The following is a 19,086-nucleotide window of genomic DNA, read 5'->3' as shown; positions in this document are numbered from 1 at the left end:
AAATAAAATAATATGTACTACAAAAACTACAGTACGTTTATTAATGGGTTAATTACAAGATTACAAAGGAACGGTATTAACGAATTAATTAAATTAATGTCAGATAATCAGTGGATTGATTTTAGGCTTTCAAATCACTGTAATATCGTTTAATTTTATGTCTGTAGACGATATACCAGAAGAAAGAGTACACTCTAAAATTTTTATTCAAATTCTTACTTAAGGTTCTAAAGAATGATATTAATTTATTACCATGTGAATATAATTTATTCCTATAGACTTTTATTTACATGTTAATCTTCATGATTTTTATAATGTTTAAGCCCATTAATTATGATATGTGTCAAAATTGTTACAAACTGACCTACCTGGTCCATCACATCCTGACACGGCCACGATATAATACATTTCAACTAAACCATGTCCAACATCTATTCTAAAAGACTTCACATTATTTTTGAATATATTTTCATGCTGATTGTTGTTTTCTGGTATCATATAGCTTAATGCAAATAGCAGAAACTGTAGCGAAAAATTGTAATAAAAACATGAACATCTAAAAAATGTCTATATTAAAACAGGACAGTGTAAAATTAGGGTGACAAAGCTTTACCAATCGTGGTCTCATAGGTTGATGTGTGTGATGGAATCAGAAAAGAATGGTGTGCTACGTCCACTCCTGACAAATTATTAATTTGGACAGAATTTCTGCACGATAATAACGTTCGTGTACGTTCAGCCAAAGTGAACAAAGAAACACTTCCTTCACTTCATTAGGAACTTCTCTGTCAACTAATAGCCTGATGAATGGATTTCAATGGAAGATGGTGCTCTTGTTTGGAATGGTACCCATGAATTGTTTGAGGATTCATGAAGAAAATTACATTTTAAACTTGTGCACCTGGTACAATAAATTTTTACCTACTGACTCAATGTCTGAATTGCCAAATCTCAGTGAACTAACATTATTCTATAATATTTAATATATTTTGTGCATATTGGATATTATTTAGGATGTTTTTCAGAAAACAAGTTAGAGAACTAAAATTCAATATATATAATAAATATTAAGATACTGCGCAGTTAAAATATTTTATTTATTTTTGTATATAAAATAATAAAAGAAAACTATACAATTTTTCTTTTTAAATAAAGTTTTTATTACTTACTAGTCAGTAAACAATTATAAAATATTTAAATTTTAAATAAGAATATAATTTATTACTAAAACATGTTTAATAAAGCTTAACGTTCATAATATATTTTGTTCACCGCATATTTAATTGATAGTGTGAAGTGAATGTGGTAACTCTTACTTTAGATTGCTTTATGTAAATTTATGCAATATACAAAATTTGGTGACTTATCCACAAAGATTAATACATTAGACGGCAATTTACCATGTCCCATTCTTACATGCTAAAAATATAATTATAATAAATGTAAACGTACATAATAAAAAATAAAATTCTGGAACCTCTACATTTCGTCTAGAAGATGTTTCCCCATGATTAAAAAGCCTTCATCTAGCATCTACCCAATAGAATTTGTGAGTGCTTTCAACATTTAATTATATGAGTATAATAAATAAATAATGGTTACTTCAAAATTCTCACATTCATACTAGAATCGAAATCTTTGAAGACACACACACACTCACATCGGTGTTACCTGACGTTTCATCAGTGCTAGACGCCATACTATTTCAATAACACCAGACATTTGACAAAATATTACATGTGAACTATTTTGCACTCCGATCTTTAGACCACAGATTTACTAAACACTCTCTATCACGCTATAAATGCACAATAAATTGAGTAATGGTAACCTATATGATATGAGGTACCAGCTTACTTAACAAATTCAATGCCTTTTCTTGAGGACTCACTTTGTCCTTTGACCCTTTCTTTATAGAAATGTCTGACTATACAAATTCATAACTATACATAGGTGTCCCAGTTTTTTACTTTCTTCTATACTTGCTTTAAAAAATGTAAACGTAGACATCTTATTTTAAATAAAATGTTTTCTGCACACCTAATATAAAGCTCAATGGCACTTTAATGTAATTAATATAAAATAATGGACATGCAACACTTAATGTACAATCGGCAACAACATAGTTTAATAAAGAAGTGAGCTATGACAAAAATGCAACAATTAGTCCCAAAGCATTTCAATGAATGTATCAATATCATATATATAGTATAAGGGCTTAAAATTTGATTATATTTACGGAGAAATAATAAACCGATTAAAACAAAAATATTTTAATGTCATTGTTTTTTATTTAGGAATAAAAAGTATTTCACAAAATATATGACTTTATAAATATATTATTATTATTGGTTCTAAAATAACAGTCTACAATATATAATTTTCAACGCAGCGAAAATTATAATAATATTTACAATAATTTGAGCGCTTATTTTTCATAAATAAAAGTTAACTCTTGTGAAAAATTATCAATACATAAAGTAAATATGTTTACATTTTCAATTATGTACTAGAAATAAATAAATATGTATGTATAAGTTACAAATAAAAAGAGAGTAACTATTACTAGTAGTATGACCAATATGGTTCTTATTATAATTCTATTGACAATTTTAACAAGACATTATCATTCAGCAACAATTTGCTTATCTCATAAGGTATTCAACAATAACAAATAATATACAACTATATCATACTATCTCTATAAATAAAATCACATTGTTGTTTGTGGCATTTCAGTTTTGGTTAAGGTTTACTCCGTGAATCGTTCAATAATTTTGTCTAGACTGGTATACGTGCCAATAATCAAACCGAATACCGCAAAAATTATAAGGAAAATATTTTTACTTATGATAATCGCGCCCTTAGTTCCATGAAGGCTGTCCCAGTTTGTACACAAGTCAATGATGCCGGGAAAAGCGATTCCCAAGGCGGACAGACACAGAGCTCCGAACAAGGAAATGAACAAATCCAGTTCAGGTATCGCAACAGCCAGGGCAACTGAAATGGAACACAATAAATTATTTGGTCTTCAAATCAATTCACATGAATACTTACAAGTGACTAGAACTAAACAGACTCTGACCACGTATTCGTAATACGTTTGGAAGGAACTTTTTTGGAGTTTGGCGGCTAAATACTGCGTCCAAGTGATGTCGATGGCGACATACATTTGAAGGGCGTGTGAGAAGAATATGGCCAAGGACAACATTACTTTTGCCACATCGGCAGCTCTGAAAATTTATTTAGTTAATTTTTGCACAGTTATACTGCCAATTTTACTTACATTTTCATTTTTTCGTCCTCGTAATTTTTGCCAATATTGAGGGTAATGGATCCTAGTGTATCGTCACCGTAGGCAAGGTAACCGAACAATCCCATAAGTATGTACATAGTAACTATGGAGCCCATGGAGATATTCAGCACCCCGCACCAGCCTCCAAAGGATTTTGGCGTTTTCATTTCGTTCTCAAGGGGCATTATCTGAAGAATAATAGGATTTATTAGTAATTTATTCTAGTGATCCTATCCCTTTTAGAAAATGAGAAATGAAAAGAGATGAAAATTTGATACTTACTACACCAATAGCTTCCAAAGCAAATAATACTGTTCCGAAGTAAAGTGGAAGATCAGCAATCTTTCCAAACGCCTCCCTTTGAGACAAATCAATATCTTCTTTAGCTAAATAATACAATATGATCCCAAAACTGGCAAGTGTAATGACATTGGCAACAGTCATAACCGGAGCTAAATATTTTAAATTCCTTACGAAGTTTATGAGTATAAGTGGTAATAAGAATATCAACATGTATATTCTCTCGTCCAACTCCGTAATGTGGACATCACATACTTCTTTAATGTTGGCTGCTATGAACACAGTATATACACAACAGGTACCCAGTTGATATATTAATAAAAATACATTTACAGCAGGCCTGAAAATGCACCCAATTAGAACTACGATTAATAAAAAATTAATGCAGACTCTCACCCTGCGAAGGGAGCCAGTTTTTGGAAGAACGGCGGTCCATCCATTAAGGCGAACTTCGCTGTCAATGGATACGTTAGACTAGGAACTTTTCGTCTTTTGCAAAGTGTGTACTCTGCTGTTATTAATAAGTGTATACAATATGTACAAATTACTCCTACGATTGCTGTGGCTATGATTCCCAAGAGCCATCCCGAATGTAGAAAGGCCAATGGCATTGCCAATATGCCAGTGCCGAGACTGCCCTTAAGCAAATGTAGTAATGTCTCGGCATTTCTGAAAAATAATAAAAATTATAACTTAGTACTTTACACAGTGTCAATTTTAATATATTGATTTTTTCTTTACGTTTAAAGTGTAAGTCACTGTTTTTTTTTAATTTATGGCATTAAAAAAGCATTTACTTGATTGTAATGAAACATTTATATTTTTGAGTTTAATGACACTGTACAACAAAGTTTTTATATCGGATTCCAACAACAAACAATAATAAAGATAATGTCGATTAGTAAAACATTACAGTGTTATTTGATACATTTTAATAAATCTCAATTTTATTTCATATAAGGTTAACACAATTCCATAAAAATAATCAGTTTCTAAATGTGATAAATTTAATAATAATTTTTGCAAATTATCAGATTAATATGGATTAAATATTTATACTGTGGAGATTAACTTTAAAATATTTTAGTTAATTTCTGTCTATAAAAAATATTATTTATCAAATGATTAGTTGATAACAATTACTTACTAACAATGATTGGATGAACGTAAGCGCATCACATGTGTTTCCAGTTAAAAGGTATCAATAAATTCATTCCTTGGCATATTTCCATGACATTAGCATTTTACAAATAATAATCCTTATAATAAGTCTCCCTTTAACCTATACATTTGGACTTACGACTTGTCCAAAGTATTATAATTTATTTTAATGTTATTTAAATCTACAACAAAACAAAATTATTGTTAGTAACTTTGTGCTACTTTTTATGTCTAATTAGAATGGGAGATAAGAATATTGTTTATAAAACACCAAATCATGATATTAATTATTTAAAATTATACAAAATTAATTATCTATTTATATTAAAATTAACGAACATACAATAACAAGTATTCTGTTAAAAAGTGCGGTAAGCAACATGGGTTGCCTAGTTAAGAAAAGTTAAAGGTTTATCTAATTAATATTGTATATCTGTTTTTACAAATTTATATATACAGCATTGCCCATTCAACCATAACTTTTTTATTTATTACTCAATGAAAAAGAGAATTTCAATATGGAAGCATATTACAATTAATTAAATTAATAGAATATTATTAGGTAAAAGTTTTTTTATTATTATTTTTGAGTATAAGTTATTTTTAAATGTTTTTTGTTTTTTAAAAAATGTATAAAAGTCCAAAATATTTTACAAATTACTACTGTTTTTACTAAGAGCTAGAAATTAAATATATGCCATAAAAATATTAATATCAGTCGCAGAGTAAATACTTCTATTCTTCTAATCAAATAAATCATACAACAAAAAGTTAAAAATTTTTGGGAATATCAGTCAATGCTTATTAAGATATCTTATTTTAAGTATCTAATTAAATGGTTTTATTAGTAAACTTAATATGTATCAGATAAAACTAAACTTGTGATCTAGTTGGTATAAAATAACTGATTGTGAGAACTAATGAGTTCACAATTTGATATTCTCAGATATATCTCATTTGATTGATACTTCATTCTGTTTAGTTAATCAAAAGAAATAAATTCATTAGAATGTGATTATTAATCCTGATTTAATTAATATGTAATACTTTTTTATAAAAATTAGAATGTACCCATTTCGAAGGTTAAGCCAATGACATTTTTATTAACTAAAAATGCCCTAATCACTTATAAAAATTATGACGCGATGATTCATTAAAATCAAGATATAATTAAAAAAATATATACAAGTATTTTCATTTTAATTTACAAATTTATCGCTTTTTATATAGACTGGTTAAAAAAAATTGAATAATAAAAAAAAATAGATCAGGGTTTTCATAAAGTCCTCCATATTCTAAAAACTAGTTAAAAATCAAATTGTTCTATTTTTTCTAATGAACTAAGTAAATAAAAATAAAACAAATAAAAATACATTAATAATTAAAATTTAAAACATATTAATATTTTTATGTCATAATAAAAATCATTCTAATTCATCTAAGCAACTAAATCACGGAATAAAGTCTAAAATACATTAAAATATCAGTTAATGGACAAACATTAATTGATATCAGATTAGTGCTTATTGAGACACCTTAAATACGTAACTAATTGATGTCATTAGTGAACATAGTATTTAGATAAAATTGAACTTGTAGTGTGGTTGGAACTAAGAATTAAACTGATTGTGGGAACTCGTGAGTTCACTCTTTGACGTTCTCATATCTTTTTTATTTGGTTCACACTTTTTCACTATTCCATTGTTTACTTGATCAGAAGAAATAAATACAGTAGCAGACTTAATAATATAGAATACTTTTTTATAAAAGTTAGAATGTACTCATTTCGAAGGCTAAATTCAATGACATTCTTATTTTTTAAAAAAATGTTACAGTTTCATTGTGTACGATATAGAAAAAAATTTATGACATGCATTAATTAAAATCCTAATTTTATATACACCATTCTACTACATTCGTTTCTTGTTTAAATGATTAAACATTTTATTTTTCGAAAATGATCATTCGAAATGTATTTTTTATTTCATCCAAATAATTACAGTACTGGATTATTTTGTAAACGTTATAAACACTGAACCGATTTTCAACAGTTTAACTTCAAAATTAAATGAAGCATTGAAAATATTTTAATTAAAAAAATTCGGTATGTATTTCGGTCTTAAATCCTTCCGCACGTAAATTATAAAACAGCCTTAATGATCTGCAACAGTTTCAAAACAAAATTAGTCGTCGCATACTCGAACTAATTAGTATTAAAACCGTTCCAAAACTGATTCGATATTCTTGCCAATAAATATGTTTCCGAACAACATGACATGCACGTGTAATGTATTTGATTTACAATTTAGATATACATAAACATTTAAGGATCTTATCGTCCAGACGACATTATATTATAATTATTGATTGATGATAGAAAATAAAATATACAAAAAACATGTTGTTGTTAAAGAGTGCAACTTTGAAAAATCCAACAATATTTTAGTTAATATAGCCGTTCGTTTCAACAACTATTTTCCGGTTATATATAATCAAACACTTAGATATAAACATTAGTGTTCTGTGCATTACAGTGGAATCCTTTCTGCAATTCAAGGTTAAAAACATAATGGTTCGCTGGCGTCCTATAAGTATGTCAATGTAATTTTTTTTAAATATTTAATCTGTCTCAAATTTACCCGAGAATATAAATAGGACAATTTACTGCCTATGCTAAATATAACACTGTAATATAATATATTATGGTTGGGACATTTAAGAAAAAACAGAAACAGGATATTATTACAGATTCAAATCTTTTGTGTTAAGTAAAATAAAAATATTTTTTATTATTTTAATATTGATATTTTTAATAAAGAGATAACAGAGTATAGACCATATTATGTATTTAATTTTATTCATTCTTTATCATAATCCATAAATTTAGTGTCACTTATTTATTTTATCATAATCCTTAAGGGATAATAAAAATTCGGCATGATTTAAAAAAAAAATCAGTGATTTGAAATATCGTAATTTTTTATCTAATTAATAAAGGAGTGTCAATAACAATTTGCTACTAAACAGAAAAAAAAGATCAATTAGATTAATGATTGTTTACTTGATATTATCATATTATTACCGTAATATGCAATCAAAATTTTCCTACTTAAGATAAATAATACTAAGTATCGATGTCGCATTGATTTCAGATAAGAGGCCTAAAATCGGATTAAAAAATTATAAATCAATTTATAAGCTTATGATTACAAGTAATTAAATTTATTTATATTCCATTTGACAAAGATTAGTTTCTATTGCCAACAAGGAAACCCATAAATTTCTGATACTTACGTTGTGGGGTGAGTAACATCCCTAAAATCATAAGGATCATAGTCGGGAGTTTGGTCTGTGGTTGTTTTTAAATCCTTCAATTGTATCGTATTATCCTTGTCCTTGTGTGTTAAGACTTCTTGGGACTCGAATGTTGGCGTGAAACTGCAACAAAAATCCTTATCAGGTTTCACTTGAATTGACTGAAACCATAAAGTCGCATGTCTGAATTTTTTAAATACACATTAGTTCATCAGGTTAATAAAAGTGATCGATATATTGACACTCAAATATAGTTTTCCAGTCGTAACCCTTTTACATGTTGGACCACTTCCAATTCTCATTGAACATTGTATATTTAATTTCAAAAGAAAAACGTGTTTATCATGTGATAAGGGAACAATGCAATTCAATCAAGGCAAGGCTTAAAATATGTGCACGAGGCACAACTTTGTATTTAATATCTTTTGTGAGTGTTATAAGGAATTAACGGGGAATGTTCCTGGAAATTATTTTAATTTAAAACGTTAGAACAAAAATTTGTTCAATATTTATGTTCCAATTATTGAGAAAATAATAATTTTTTAATAATGTAAAACAAAATGGTAGTTGAGTTGTACATAAAATAGATTTTATGGGGTGCTTAAAGGCTTAATTTAAAACTAAATTATCTATTTTCTCATAACATATCATGGAACTTTTCTTGTGATTCATAAAAGCAGATATTTTGTTACACCGTAAACTTATGATCAATTAAAAGTTATTGCCATGTTAAAGTGAACACTAACACATTACGATTTGTTTTGTTGGACAGGCGGTGCTTAAATCAGATAAATAAAAGCAACATATAATTTAATGCATCATGTATATAAAATGGTAGGATCAGTGCAACCCATTCTGTCTATTTTTTTATCAGCAATCAATGCAATTTTTGACTTAAAAATGAATAAACATGTTAATGTAATCCATGCAAATATCATTTTGCGACAGACATATTAACACGAACATTAAAAATTACGAAATTGGTGGTCGAACTTGAGTTAGACACTGTCGGGAATATTAACTCGTCATTAATATTAATTCAGGTTACAATTAACCACTTATTATGTATGTTATGTATTTCTCCAAACTGGTGCACAAGGTGTAAGATCAAATGATATTTATGCTAAGGTCCCTTCTGAGACAGGCAGGAAAAATCTCTACTACTGATTATTTCGGTTCGCGTCGACCCAATTCCAGTTTTAATAATAGTAACGTTTAATTTTCCAACTGCATCATTAAAACGATGACATCCTTGACCTAGACATAAAGATTTCCAGGCAAACGAACCAGAGTGGTACATGGATCCTGCAAAATCGAATAAATATTTATGATATGCAGATTTCCGTCGACACAGAACTGTTAAAGGCGCCTCAGTGTAACAGGTTATTAATAAGTGACCTTAGACAAGTAACTATTTTAAAAATTTGAAAATATGTTGGTCTATTTTTTATATTTAGTCAATAGTTCATGCTTAGTTTGTTATTACTACGTCTATCTGATAATAATTTTCATACAACAAGGTTGAATGATTTCAATACTTGTATACTTTTTTGTAATTATTTACTCCAGATTTGAAATGTAGTAAAATACAATTTACTATTCATATTAGATTAGATCACATTGAATTGAAATCAGAATAGAGAAGCATCATGCAACTGAGCAATTGATTGTTGAAATCTAGAAATGCGGAAGCAATTCATAGTTGCAGAAAAATAAAATATTAATCCATTCATGATACTCATAAATAACAACTGGTAACAATGGTTAATGAAAAGTGTTATTGATTAGTCTATGTGATATGTAACATAACATTTCACCTTGGATAACCCCAAGAAACATTGAATTATATTTTGGAATTACCTGTCTGCTTTTAAACAGTTTAAAATGATCTACTCAGTTAACAATGTTACTTTAATTAATATCATTAATTCATTACAGGAGACACAATGAGTATGTTTTTTCTTATATCGTTTTAGTTGCAAAACCACAAGGTGTTTGTCTCTTAAATTTAAAATATAAATGATTAATAGGTATTTTATGTTTGTTTATGATATAATTTTTCCACATTGATTTAGTGTAACAATAAAATATGGCGAAATATAAAGATAATTTATAGTCGTTAGTTTTATTTTGGTTATATAAACAAATGGTTTTGGAAATTAAAATTTTCATATGAATATATACATTTGTATACATTTGTATATATTTAGTGTATTATATTGTATACATAAAATAACATAAAAATAATATACCATAAAAATAATATAACCTAAATTAACTTCTCCTACCCTTACTTATTACATATTATACTGAAGTAGTTTAAATTTAAATCTTTGTTATTAAAATTATACCTAATTAGTTTTTAAACGTTCCTTTCATACAATTCATGGTTATGGAAACATACAGTACATTAATGTAACAACATTTTCTTGTTAGGTTTAACCGGTTTAAGTAAACTGTTGTGTTTAAAATAAATCCCCACATCCTAAAACATTTTTCAAATTTAACTAGTTTTATCTAGTTATGTTACAAAAATAATAACAAAATTCAATTTTTATATATGTAAATTAGTTTTTGAATGTGTGCCAAAATTTTTAATTAAAAAAAAAATAATAAAAGAATTATATTCAATATTTATACACTTTATAAAATATGGTAAACAATAAAAAATATGTAACCCCTTACAAATTTTTATAAAAGTAGAATAATATTTAAGAATTGTGGTAAATATTTAAAAATGATTTAAAATCATAAAATTAAAAATAATTATTCTCTTATAAAATAATACATATATAATTGAAAATTTATTTAGAATTAAAAACAAAAAATAAATAAAATATGCATAAATTTAATCCTCGTACCTTTATTCAATTTTTAAATTTAACTAGATTCATCTACATAATATTTTTAAAATTTAAATAAGAAAAAAAAAATTAATAAAGGTACTCAATATATTCAGAAAATTAAAAAAAAAAACAAATATTAAAAAACATATTTTTTTCAATATAATATTAAATAAAAATATAATGGAAATAAATGAATAATAAAAAATATGTAACCCCCTTTAAATATTTTTATAAAATTGAAATAACATAGTAAATATTTAAGAATTGTGGTAAATATTTAAAAAATATTTAAAATCATAAAATTAAAAATAATTATTCCCTTATAAAATAATAAATACAAAATTTAAAATTTATTTAGGATCAAATTAAAAAAAAGAGAATTAAAATATGCATAAATTTAAGCCTCGTCTCCCAATTCAATTTTTAAAGAAAGAAATTAGTATTAAAAAATATCCTTTACAAATTGTGTTAAATATCTAAAATTTATTCAAATATTTAAAATTAAGAATAATTACGCCTCTATTTAATAATAAATAAAAATATATATTAAAAATTAATTTAAAATTAATAATAAAAAATATGAAAAAATTAATCCTCGAATCCAAATTTATTTTGTTTGTATTACAAAAATAATAATAAAAGCTAGAATGTATATATGTATATTTATTTTTAAGATCCAATTCCATTTTCAAAAATCCAACATTAATCTTAATTTATTAACTAAATGCATAGTGAAAATTGATTTCAGTATTTGCAATGCCATAAAAATTAAATGACTATTATAAATTCTATTAGCATGTACCATTTAAATCTACTTAATATGGACAATCCACGTTTTTATTTATTGAATTGCTACAACTGCGGTTTATTTAACGTCACCCGCATCTAATTTTTGAAATAATGTTGATTAGTTAAAACCCTAATATTTTATTAAAAGTGTAATAATATAAATACTCAAATTAATAAAAATGTAAATTAATTTTATGGTAATTTAATTTATAACAAATTATAATATAACTGCAACTGTAGGCATTGTAAAATTGTAAAACAGAAATTATTAACTAGTTACATCCTTCACATTATGAATTAAATTATTAATAATAATGTATCCTCGACGAGGATTCCCCATGCAGTTAGACTTGTAAAAAGAATTTTAGCCTTGGTTAACAAATGTTATTTTTCAGATAATAGCTGTGTCGTTTTTTAAAAACATTACAAAAATGTTAAATTCATAAATTAAAATGTTTGTGTGCAGATAATATGTAAATAAAATGAAAACGAACAAAAGCGTGATCAAAGATTTAAATACGTTCTGATTGTTGTATTAAAATATTAATTAATGTTCGTTTGTTTTAAAATTATCAAATTTTATCTCTTGTGCTGCAAATTCTTTGTATCCTCCCAACAACGGTGACATTCTTGTCACTTACTTATTGTTACAAATTAATTATTTGCCTTGTGTAATTTGTGTTATGCAAGGTTAGATTAGATTTATAAATTTTTTTATCAAATCAAGTTCTTTATCATTAAGTATGTATTATAATGTAATTTTTAAATAATTTTTAAATGTCTATCAATAATTTTTTATTTATTTTATACCATATGGATTACAAACTGAGATTTCAATAAGTATTAATGATTATATTATTGTTTTTTGTATTAAAAATAATATAAATTATTGACAATTAAAATTATAATTCAACATTATAATATTTCAAATAACAGTAGTATAAAATTGGCAACAATGACTAAATCGTTTTGTAATAGTTCTTTTAGTATTTATAGATTTTTCAAATAAAATATGTTAACGTTGAGAGTCTTGATAATAGAGAGATACTAGATTATTTTTCTAATATAAGTATTTTCCTGGAATATGCCAAACAATAGCATATTTGATTAATATCATTTTCACTTATTACATGTAACATCGAGCCAATGTGTTAAGTACTCAGTTTATCATAATAATGCTTGTATAATATATTCAAGACTGATACACATGTAAATAATCAAAAATGGCGAAGGCGCATTAACTCGCCACCTAAGTAGTGTAATTTTAAAATAATTATTCAGTTCAATTACAGTTATAGGAAACATAATACCATAATAGTAAATAAAAGTGACACATATTATTAAAGTTAATTAAAGAGCACATGTAGGTATTCTTATTCTTTGGTTGGTAGACTTAAAATATAAGGTGGGAAATGTTGCTGAAAATAAAACACACTTCCGAAACACTTACTAATTTTTATTCTGATGCCCGTGAACGGAGGTTTTCTTCCCACCCATTTTTCCTGGCACCAGCACTTACGGACTAATAAAAAGTAAATATATAAAATACCACCACAAAATTCGCACTTGTAAACTGCACCACTGCGTATGCGGTGATGCGAACCTGACGTTATCTTCAACTGAAATAAATTGACTTAGGAGCGAAGTAGTGCCGATATAAAAAAATCTATTTTATTAATAGCGAATTGTCAGACGCGTCCGCGATTGGCGAGCCGTGTGCGCTCGAAAACTTCGTGTCGCTTTGACTTTTCCCTTCACACTATATATTCGAATATTTACACACGTGACCGTTCATTCAAGACATTCAACGCGGCTTACTACAAACTTTGTTTATTACTTGGAAATATACTGATCGTATGTAGGTGATAAATAACAAAATTTCCCCCCCGCCACTAGTTACTGGAACAATGTTAATGTTGAACCCAATTATAAATCATTTCAAAAAGTAACATCAACTATTGGATATGTGATTAATTTATTTACGTTTACTAAATATTTTTCATTGTTTAACTTTCTTAGTCAGGATTCTAATAATAGATGTTACAAATATTAAAGGGGTAATTTGTTGTTAAACCCCAATTAATAAATATTTCAATAAATATAGAAAACAGCATATTTTTTTAAAATTAATTTGTGAATGTGTGACAATTCAATATTTATAAGTTTAAAAAAAAATAACAAAAAATATAAAATATAAAACCCCTCTATATATTTTACGTACAAAATATTTAAGAATTATTGTAAATATTTAAAAATTATAGAAAATCTTAAAACAAAAATAATTATTTCTTTATATAATAATTAATAATATATAATATAATTGAAAATTTATTTAGGATCGATACCAATAAAAATATGAAAATTATGGCACATATACATAAAATTAATCTTCGTATCCTAATACATATCTTTTTAATTTAAATTTACATCACAAAAATAATAATAACTAAATTTCAATTTCTACATATGTATTCTTATGATACAGTTCCAATTTATAGAATCCAAAATTAATTTTACTTTATGAAATTGAAACAAATTCCACAGTGAAAATTGATTTCAATATTTGCAATGCAATAAATATTAAATGGCTATCATATATTCTATTAGCATGCACCATTTAATTCTACTTGATATGGACAATCCACGTTTTTATTTATTGCGTTTATTTAACGTCACCCGTGTTTAATTTTTGACATAATGTTGATTGGTTAAACCACTGTTAGTGTTTTATTAAGACCGCTATACTTTTGAAATGTAAATATTTATAATATAAACATATATTTATGTATCATTCAAATGATGAATGATGATGAACGGCAAAATTTTTAAATAAGAAAAAAATATATTTTTAATAAAAGAATTATATATTAAATATCATGGAAAGAAATTAATTGTAAAAAATATGTAATCATCATCATCACAAATTTTTATTAAAGTAAAATAACGAAACAATAAATTTGGTATATTATTCTAAATATTTTAAAACTATTTAAATATTAAAATAAAAATTAATTATTTTTCTCTTTAATAAATATATAATTGAAAATTTATTTAAAGTTAATAGTAAAAATATATATTAAATTAATTAAATATTATATTTTATAAAAAATTAAGAAAAAAAATAATTTGTATAATAAAAATAACTATGAATATCTAGTATTCCCAATTTTTTAAAAATTATAGAAACTTTTTAAAATCAAAAATATATATTCCAATATAAATAAAAATATAATTGAAAATTTATTTAAAATCCTAAGAAAATTAATTAAAAAATTGTTGTTTATTATTTATAAATTATATTCAATATTTAAAAATTATTTAAACTCATAAAATTTATAAAATGATTATTGATGTAAAATTAAATAAAAAATATGATTTAAAATATATTTTTGATCAATAATAACAATATTGTTATTGTTTAATGTTTATAAATTTTAAAAATTATGGTAACTATTTAAAATTTATTTAAAATTATAAAACTAAAAAATAATTATTTCTTAATATAATAATAAATAGAAAAATTGTATTAAATATATTATTAAAACAGAATAATATCAAACACAATATGATTCATTAATTAAAATTACAAGGAATATTGTGTGGTATTTATGAAATTAAAACATTGTGGTAACTACTTCCCAATATAATAATACATAATAAATGAACTATATGATAGTTCCTATATTTATTAAAATTAAACATACGTTTTATGTTGGATATTTTCAAACGATTATAACGAATTATAAATAATTAATAATTTCGGTTTTGATTAAATCAAAATAAACATTGTAATGCAAAATGTAAATGATTTATGACCAATGCTTCTATTAATTATTAATAAAAACCATAAAGTGTGGGCGACGTCTTTAAATTAGAATGTGCAAATTATTAACTCGAGTACATTATTTATTTAACGAATTCTTTAAACGTTAAATCACATATAGATGTTAAGTATAATTAACGTTTCCTCACTATTTGTCTAAATACTTTCATCACAAAGAAATGACCGCAAGAGAATTTATAAATTAGATTACTGATTTTGTATAATTTTCAAGTAGTTTGATAGATTTGCCTCATATTGAACTATGGATGTGGATTAAAAACCTATTATATAAAATATATTTTAATTAATAATAAATTTTATCTATTAAACTAGCAATTATTTAAAAATTTGACATATCTAAGTGTACTTGTAACTATCTAAAATATTAGAAGCAATTTGACGCAATTCTATTAAAAAAATAAATTTTTATAATATGTGTCACTTTGAGACTTCAACTACTTACAATAAACAAACAACTTTGATAACTTTTGTAACAATACTACATACCAACCTATTCATAATGCAATATACAATAAGTTTATACGACATTGACGCAAGATTTTAGTAATATGCGACGTCTCGAAAAATAATTTCTATGTTCAGTTTAAATGCCTGAAGTGCCGAAACTTAATAACTAATTTAATTCTGTAATATTTAAATATTATCTGTGATGTTTTTTGCCATTAAAATTAAATGTATGTTATAAAAATAAATTAAAGAAATAATACAGCGATTAGTTGAAATATTTTTGTAAACAAAACAAAACAAAAAAATTATATTATATACAATTTTTATTACTTACTGGAGAGTAAACAAGACATGTAATGTTTAAATTTTAAACTAGAATACAATTCACAACAAAAACATGTTTAATAAAACTTAAAGGTTAATAAAAATTTTTTGGTCGTCTCATATTTATTTAAATTATAGAAGTGAACGTAATAACTATTATAACAGATCGCTTTAGGAAAATTTATGCAATTTACAAAATTTAGTGGCTTATCCGCAAAGATTAATACTTCTCTATGGCAATTTATCAAGTCGTATTCTTCCATGTTAAAAATATTTAGCTGTAATAAATATTTAAGTGTCGAACGTAGTAAAAAAACAAAACGCGACATACGCTCATTATTACGTTTAAATATAAACTCCAAACATAGTGCCAATTTTTATTTTAGGTGTTATATTTTTAATATTCATTACAATATAACCAATAGACGTCTGGAGTAAATATTACGTCGTATGTAATATTTTGTGTCTAAAATTAGATTTATTGAATGACATCCACTGTTTATTTTACAATCTGGAATTATTGTGAGGTTGTTTTTAAAATTCCTTTCAAACAAATATTTTCAGCGCTAAACAATTATTATTTGCCAAAAAATATATTTGTTAATATTTATTAGTTAATTTTCGATAAGATTTCATGTATTATATGATTAGATGTTGATTAGTTGTGATTGTGTCACCACAAATATGTGTATACCATCAAAAAAATATATACAGTACAAAAAGAGTTTGATCCATCTAAATCCTGAAAGAGACATAATGTGCAATAGAGACAGTAAGTCTCCCACTATGGGATAGACTTCTACTATCTCTGTCATGCATGATGCCTGTCTCTAAATTTAGACGGATCAAACGCTTTTCCTACTGTATATATATTTACATTACACAAAATTCTAAATAAAAGAAAAATATTTTTGGTTACAAATTATTCTTTGAGTCAGATTCCTAGAATAAAATAAATTAATTACATATTAAGACAGATAAAATACTTAATTTATTAAAAAAAAATTTTCTTATTTAAACATTTAACACAACAACAATTTAATAAGTTCTAAAAAATATATTTTGTTATAAAATTAATTTTTGTCAGATTGTTACAATAAAATACATATTAATAAAGATTAAATAGTAAATTTAATAAATATGTTTTAAATATTCAAGTTTATCAAAATTAAAAAATATTAAGAAAGATTATATATTAAATATGATAAAAATATTACCTGTTAATCAAAGTTTCAAAAAAATAATATAATATATATATATATATATATATATATATATATATATATATATATATATATATATATATATATATAAATATATATATATATTTTTCAAATTTCTTGTTGTTGATTTTTAATGTGTATTAAAAAATACTAAGTATTCACAAAAAATAAAACATAAAATGTATATTACAATACATTTTAAAAATCTGCATTTGTTTCCGACAACAAATATATTTTATTTTTTATTTAAAAACAACATTATAACATCAAATATTAATTAAAACATAAATTGATTGATTTTAAACAGAACGTTTACCTAATAAATTTAAACAATCTTTAAACATTGTGTAATTGATTAATTACAAAATACCACAAATTGCAAACGCACATGTCCTCCAGTATTTAGTTGCCTTTCATTTCCATTTAGTTACGCTTGTGAAATCCAGTTTATGCTCTGCTAATGATTTTTTCGATTAACTCCTATTTGCATTGTATTTAACCATTTGTTCAACAAATTTAATTTGTTTTGTTCGTATTTTCGGCGAGAAAATTGTAAAATTTTATTTAATTTAAATCAAAATAAGATTCAATTCAATTAAATTATGTAAAGCATAAAAGGTCGAAGTTAAACGATATTCAAGGATATTCGCCATCTTTATGATATAAACAACGAATAAACAAACCATCTACTAAATCACTTTATTAAATAATAACCAGGCCCTTGCACTAAATGAGTTTAGGGGGGAAAATAATTTTATTATCGAACATAAACAGGAAATCGTGCCTAATAAATATTCAAGTATGCTTGTGTCATAAAATGAAACAAAACTCTTCGCCCTTAAGTTGTTATAACGTCACTAATGATTTTATCACCGTAAAAAGTTACAAACAAATTTACTGATTAATCATATACCGGACATACTTTGTGTCGCTACACAAAAAATGTGTAGAATTCCATGAGAGGTAATTGAGGAGACTTTCCTTGTTTTATCTATTTTATACTTATAAACAATGCTCTCAAAATTTAAAAAATATTGACAACCTTTTGAATTGAATATAGTTTCTTGAACATTGAGTTTTAGTCATTTAAATGTAAGTACCTATAAATGCCATATAACTTCTTTTATGACTTTTACCATATGTTTCCGATTATTATTTTGTGACACGTTTATAGGTAAAAAAATATGGAAAATATTTACCACGAACATTAATGAATCTCAGTTAGCTTAATAATTATTATCTTTATTCATATCGGAATTTATAATAATTTTTTGATCAAATAAAAATTTGTAAATTATTTTTGTAAATAAATAATATTTATAAGACATCCAAGTGAAAATACATTTATAACAAAGTAAATAACTCACCAACCATTTCTTTGAAACTACTTATTTACATGCGGAATGTTTTAGTTTTAAGCAAGTTTTTAAAAAATATTTTAGAAATTAATGAGAAAGAAGTTTTCATTTAATTCCATATCTTGATATAATAATTGACTTAGTAGATCAAGAAATTTCATATTGATTAACTTCCGGGATTGAT

General features: G+C 24.8%; 1 protein-coding gene across 2 annotated transcripts; it reads right to left on the bottom strand.

Annotated features, from left to right (window-relative positions):
- Positions 1–2,257: 2,257 nt before the first annotated feature.
- Positions 2,258–13,494, bottom strand: LOC109600028 (proton-coupled amino acid transporter-like protein CG1139). Of its 2 annotated transcripts, none has more exons than XM_049962632.1 (7): positions 13,157–13,494; positions 8,051–8,194; positions 3,992–4,264; positions 3,578–3,935; positions 3,287–3,483; positions 3,058–3,233; positions 2,258–3,000 (listed from the first exon to the last, which is right to left on the bottom strand). In XM_049962632.1, the coding sequence occupies exons 1-7, from the start codon at positions 13,201–13,203 to the stop codon at positions 2,753–2,755; spliced, it is 1,443 nt and encodes a 480-aa protein (XP_049818589.1). In that variant the 5' UTR covers positions 13,204–13,494; the 3' UTR covers positions 2,258–2,752. The 2 variants fall into 2 exon arrangements, with proteins under 2 accessions (XP_049818589.1, XP_049818590.1); XM_049962633.1 differs by lacking the exon at positions 13,157–13,494 and adding an exon at positions 4,743–4,938 and having other exon boundaries at positions 8,051–8,149.
- Between the last annotated feature and the right edge of the window lie 5,592 nt (positions 13,495–19,086).

The sequence above is a fragment of the Aethina tumida genome, chromosome 2, assembly GCF_024364675.1.
Source record: "Aethina tumida isolate Nest 87 chromosome 2, icAetTumi1.1, whole genome shotgun sequence".
In the NCBI taxonomy this organism is placed as follows: domain Eukaryota; kingdom Metazoa; phylum Arthropoda; class Insecta; order Coleoptera; family Nitidulidae; genus Aethina; species Aethina tumida.
This window is presented reverse-complemented; position numbering and strand designations above follow the sequence as displayed.